We start from the raw sequence: 5,878 nt of genomic DNA on the forward strand, positions 1-5,878 counted from the left end.
TTTCAGCAGCAAATGAATAATCAATCGGATTCTGTTAGGGAGACAATGGATTATTTGTACAATGTGTACAATGATTTTGAGGTTCACTAAGGATCGAACTCTTGACCTTTCGAATCTAGCGTTCTAATACTATATCATGATACTACTTATCTCAAAAGTTTCAGCTGATGAGAAAAGATAACACTAATGATTATATTTCTAATATTCCATAAACCTCTATTATATAAATATTCCAATGACTCCTCGTACTTTCCCTAATCATAATTCATAAACTCCAAAACTCGATCGGTCCAATATCATCGACATTAGATACCGACAGTTATACCAACTAATCAACACTTATTTTTGTGGCCCAACCTTATCATTTGAAATCTGTCGTCATCTCTGATTTTGAAGAATCTCGTCCACGAAACATTGGATATTTCGGTCAGATGAACCACCCTCAGCCACCGCATCCCTCGCCGCCTGTTTCAGCACTCTGGCGTTCTTCCTAATCTCCTCCGCTCGGGGGCCCACAAAAATCTCTTCAATGGCTCTTTCCACCTCCTCCGTCGCAACGAACCCTTCGCCGCCGTCGTCTTGCCGGAGCCGGATCCCCGTTCCAAACACATCCGAAATGAGCTTCGCATTCGTTGGTTGATCCGTCCACTGCGGATACGCAATCATCGGAACCCCCGCAGTTATGGCTTCCAGCATCGAGTTCCAACCACAGTGAGTCAAGAAACACGCAACGGAATCGTGTGAAAGAACCTTCGTCTGCGGGCACCATGGCACCACCATGCCCTGCTCTTTCGTCTCTTCCAAGAAACTCGCTGACGGAATTTGCGACGGATCTTGTACGGTCCCATCTTTAAGCTTTATCACCCAAAGAAACGGTCGTTTACTCCGAACAACAGCGTCCGCTATGCTCTTCCATTGATTTTCCGATAACACCACGAGGCTTCCGAACGATATGTATATAACCGAAGAGCGTGGCTTTTGGTTGAGCCACTCCATGCACGAGTCTTGTGGCTTCCACATATTGATTCCAACGTCGTCGTCGTCGTCACAACCTAGTAGCAACGACGGAGGAACCAACGGACCCACCGGTTTGATAGGAAAAATCTCGGCCATGGAGTCTATCACATCTTTCTCGAGCTCGTAGAACGAATTGGCGAGAATCCACTTGAGCTTCTTCATGTGTTGGAACTGCAACATGTCGGCTAATACTTTCTGGAAGCTTCCGAAAGTGTTTGATGGGAGAACAAAAGATGGAAGGTCTTGTGGTTGCAGCAATGGAAGACCGGGCAGCTGGACTTGGATGTTAGGGTTCTGGAGAGTTGGGAAGGAGTTGAGATTGTTGTAGAAGCGGTAATAAATGGCGTAGAGAGCACATGGTTGAATCCAGAGACATGCGCATGGGATTCCGAACTCTGCTGCCACGTCAGCAACCCATGGAACAAAGGGGTTGTTGATTATGCATGCTAGCTTCTTGGAAGTGTTACTTAGGAATTGATCTTTGATGATATTGGAGATGCTAATGGGACCTGATTTTGCTATTGATTCCATGAAGTCGTCGACGCTGGTGCTTTTGAGCTCTGGCTCTGATACAAAGCCGTCGGAGAAGAAGACCACGTGGATTCCGTTGACGGTTATGGAGGCAGGGATGGTGTCGTCGTCGGTGGGCTTCTTGAAGACGCGGAGGTAAACAAGTTCGGTGGTGGCGAGTGTGACGTGGAGGCCTCTTGTTAAGAGGCTTTTGCCGAACCTCAGGAGCGGGTTGATGTGGCCTTGCGCTGAAAACGCCACCAACAGAACGTGAAGCTCTTTTTTGTCGACGGAAGCCATGGTTTCACAACCAGAGTGACGGAGATATTATTAGAACGTTAGTGTTTTTTTTTTTAATGGAGATTGATTAGTGAATCATCTTCTTTAATAGTGTTAACCTTCATCGATGAAATTCATGAATGATTAGCATCGCGAGTTGCCTATTTACAGCATTCTTCAACAAATAATAAGATAATTATTTAAGAGAGCCGTATTTGACTATAATGCTTTGATTTTTAAGATTCACCAATTTGAAGTTTTTAGGTTAGAGGTTTGGTGATAAACTATGTTCAGCAACAAATTAAAACAAATAGCAAAATCATTTTTTGCAGGTTTTTGGAATTTTAAATGCAAGAACAAAATTATTTACAAATTTTTTAAAAGAAATAATAAAATAGATTATCATAATCTTTTATTTATAAATAAAAAAATAAAATAATTTTTAATTTTAGTGTTATTTACATTTCAAAAAATTGTTGAACTTAAATTATGTCAAAATAAAAACGACTCAATAATGAATAAGAAAAATTTGATTTGATAACATCTTAGTATTTTTAAATAAATTTTTGCACGAATCAACATAAGTAAAGAAGGAAAGTTTTCAAACTATTAACTAAAGTTCATTGTTGAACTTAATTCCACTTAGCAAGATATGGAAGAATTTATGGGAGAACAAACTGTTTTTGTCTTTCACAATAAAGTAATTGGTAGAATTACTATTAAGCGACTTGTTAGTAGATTAATAGATCACTTTAGAATCCTTTTGAAGGGTAATAAAATTATCTGTGAGGCCAGCAAATGAAGTTTTAAACTAGCTGGTGTTTATGAAGTATGGAAGGCGATTAAATTTAAATTTTTAACAATGGATATTTTGTAATCTAATAATTACTGTTCGTTCTAGATAATTACAATTATATTCGGCTGAATTTTAAAAAATAAGTAAGCCAAAGATAAAGATATTTAATTTATTGCATAAACATAATATATTTTTTTTTCTTATTATATTCATAAAGTTCTATATTCTAATTGATTAGATAGAAAAATTCTATAGAAGAATTAATTTTGGTGATTAAAGGTGACATAAATTTGACCTACCAATTAGCTACTACTCTAGATCAAAGAGCTCACAGTCAATTAGCTACTACTCTAGATGACTGTGAGCTCTTTGATCTTAAAGTGACTGGTAGGAGATATACTTGGTATAGAGCAGTTCAGGCTAGCAGGGACTTGGCTAAAAGGTTGGATAGAGCTCTAGTTAATGAGGCGTGGATGTCAATGTTTCCTGAGGGTTATTCTGAAATTCTTAGCAGGCTTCATTCTGATCATTGTCCTATTTTAGTTCGTTGTCATGGTAGCCCCAGAGTGAAAGGTTCTCGTCCTTTTAGGTTCCAAGCTGCGTGGGCAACACATCCTTCTTATAAACATGTTATTAGTAAGGCTTGGAATCAAGAGTTTGGAGGCGTTACTGAAAGGCTTAAGATGGTTCAACAGGCTTCTTTGGACTTCAACTCAAAGATTTTTGGAAATATTTTTGTGCGAAAAAATAAGCTGGAATATCAGATTGATCAGATTCAACGGCGTTTGGAGGTTACCGATGTGTTATCTCTGAGAATTAAAGAAGCTGAACTGAGGGAAGATTATAATAGGCTTTTATTGCAAGAGGAACTTTTTTGGTACCAGAAATCTAGAGACCAGTGGGTCAAGTATGGGGATAGAAACACTAAATTCTTTCATCTTCAGACTTTGGTGCGTAGAAACCATAATAGAGTACATGGATTATATGTTAGAGATGGGTCTTGGTCTACTGATCCAGATATTCTCCAGGAAGAAGCCCTCTCTTTTTACAAGAATCTCTTTGGTACAACGGAAGAGGTTGAGGTTGATTGTTTAGGGGATGTTCCGATGCCCACTCTAAGCACTGAGGCTTGTGCTAGGTTAATTGACCCTGTCTCTTTTGCGGAAGTCAAGTCAGCAGTATTCAGTATGAGCCCTTTTAAGGCTCCTGGTCCAGATGGCTTTCAAGCTTATTTTTTTAAAGAATATTGGGAGATAGTAGGCACTGAGATTTGGAATATTGTCCGGAGCGCTTTTTTGGGAGAGTTCTTAAATCCTAGCATCATGGAAACTCTGATTGTGCTTATTCCTAAAATTGATAATCCTACCTTTATGAAGGATTTCAGGCCTATTAGCTTGTGTAATGTGGTTTATAAAATTATCACCAAAGTATTGACTAACCGACTTCGGCCTTTTCTTCCAGATATTGTTAGTCCTTTACAAGGAGGTTTTATTCCGGGTCGTGGTGCTCCTGATAATATTATTGTGGCCCAAGAAATTTTGAATTTCATGAAGCACACAAAATCCAAGAAAGGTACTCTTGCTTTTAAAATTGATCTTGAAAAAGCTTATGATAGGGTGGATTGGAGGTTTTTGGAGAGTACTCTCATTGCTTTTGGTTTTCCTATCATCACTGTTAATTTGATTATGACTTGTGTCCGTGCATCCTCTCTTTCTATTATGTGGAATGGGAATAGATTGGATAGTTTTGCTCCTAGAAGGGGGCTTAGACAGGGCGATCCAATGTCTCCTTACTTATTTGTGCTTTGTATGGAAAGACTTGCCTGCTATATATCTCATAAGGTGGTCGAGGGTGTGTGGAAACCAGTTTCTGTCACTAGGGGTGGCCCAAAATTTTCTCATTTGATGTTTGCAGATGATCTCTTACTCTTCTGCCAGGCTACAAAAAGTCAGGTCCAAATGGTCATGCATTCTCTTAATATTTTTTGCAAGGCATCTGGCATGAAAGTGAATCTTGAAAAGTCTAAAGCTTTTTGTTCTAAAAATGTGACTGCTCGTAGAAGAGATATTTTTACTAGTGTTTCTTCAATACGTTTTGCTTTGGACTTAGGAAGATATCTTGGAGTTAACCTTAATCATTCCCGTACCAGTAGGGCTTCTTTTCATTCGGTGATTGAAAAGGTGAGGGGAAGATTAGCTAATTGGAAAGGAAGGCTTCTAAATAAAGCAGGGAGACTTTGCCTGATCAATTCTGTTGCAGCATCCATTCCTGTCTATCATATGCAGGTATCCTTTTTTCCAAATTGGGTTTGCGATAAATTATCTTCTATGATGAGACAGTTCCTTTGGAAGGGTCAAGTTGATGGTAGAGGTCTTTCTCTTGTTAATTGGAGGACCGTGATCACTCCAAAAAAATTTGGTGGCCTGGGTGTTAGAGACCCTGCGTGTGTTAATATATCTTTACTTGGTAAATTGGTGTGGCAACTTTTTCATTGTCAGGACAAGCCTTGGGTTGCTCTATTGAGGGCGAAGTATCTGAGGAATGAGGGAGTTTTAGATGGCCCTGTCCCTTACAACGCTTCTCATGTTTGGAAGAGTATTTTAAACGCTTTTGGTGCTCTTAAGGATGCCTTCTCTTGGTGCGTTGGGTCACTTGATCAATCTTTTTGGTTTGACAATTGGAGTATTGAGGGCCCAATTGCTCAAGATATCCCTTTTGTACATATATCTAACTCTGATTTAACTATTAGAGACGTTTGAAAAGATGGTCAATGGAATCTCCATGATATTTTCTCTATCATTCCAGAAGATGATAAACAGCGTTTGAATGCTTATAATCCGGATTTGAATGCTGGAGAGAGTTCGGGTTGGTCGTGGGGTGTAGCATCTTCTAGACTCTACTCAGCTAGGAGTGGGTACAGTTGACTAGCCAAAAGAAAGTTTGACTGGAATGAGCATGATAATTGGTTGTGGGTATGGCGTCTGCATATTCCTGAGAAGTATAAGTTCTTGATTTGGCTCAGTCTCCATAATGCTATTCCTACAGCAGAGTTTCGTTTGGGTCGTGGTTTAGCTTTATCTAGCACCTGTCATCGGTGTCAGAATAGTTCTGAATCCATTCTTCATTGTCTTCGGGAGTGCCCTAGTGCCAAGGAGGTCTAGAACCTTTTAGGCCTTTATTCAGATAACTCGAATTTACATGATTGGCTCTACAGAGGTGCAAGGAGTAGAGATGTTTTTCTTTTCTTTTCGACCATCTGGTGGATTTGGAGAAGCA

The 5,878-nt window shown here is 39.5% G+C and overlaps 1 protein-coding gene across 1 annotated transcript; it reads right to left on the minus strand.

Annotated features, from left to right (window-relative positions):
- LOC107467498 (UDP-glycosyltransferase 84B1) lies at positions 1 to 2,008 on the minus strand. The gene has a single exon (XM_016086614.3). It carries the CDS (start codon positions 1,825 to 1,827, stop codon positions 379 to 381), a length of 1,449 nt encoding a protein of 482 aa, XP_015942100.1. The 5' UTR covers positions 1,828 to 2,008; the 3' UTR covers positions 1 to 378.
- Positions 2,009 to 5,878: the final 3,870 nt, after the last annotated feature.

This window comes from Arachis duranensis, chromosome 9, assembly GCF_000817695.3.
Source record: "Arachis duranensis cultivar V14167 chromosome 9, aradu.V14167.gnm2.J7QH, whole genome shotgun sequence".
NCBI classification, from domain to species: Eukaryota; Viridiplantae; Streptophyta; class Magnoliopsida; order Fabales; family Fabaceae; genus Arachis; species Arachis duranensis.

Excerpts from the sequence above, each read along its gene's own strand:
- LOC107467498 (XM_016086614.3), bottom strand. The coding sequence starts at position 1,827 with ATGGCTTCCGTCGACAAAAAAGAGCTTCACGTTCTGTTGGTGGCGTTT.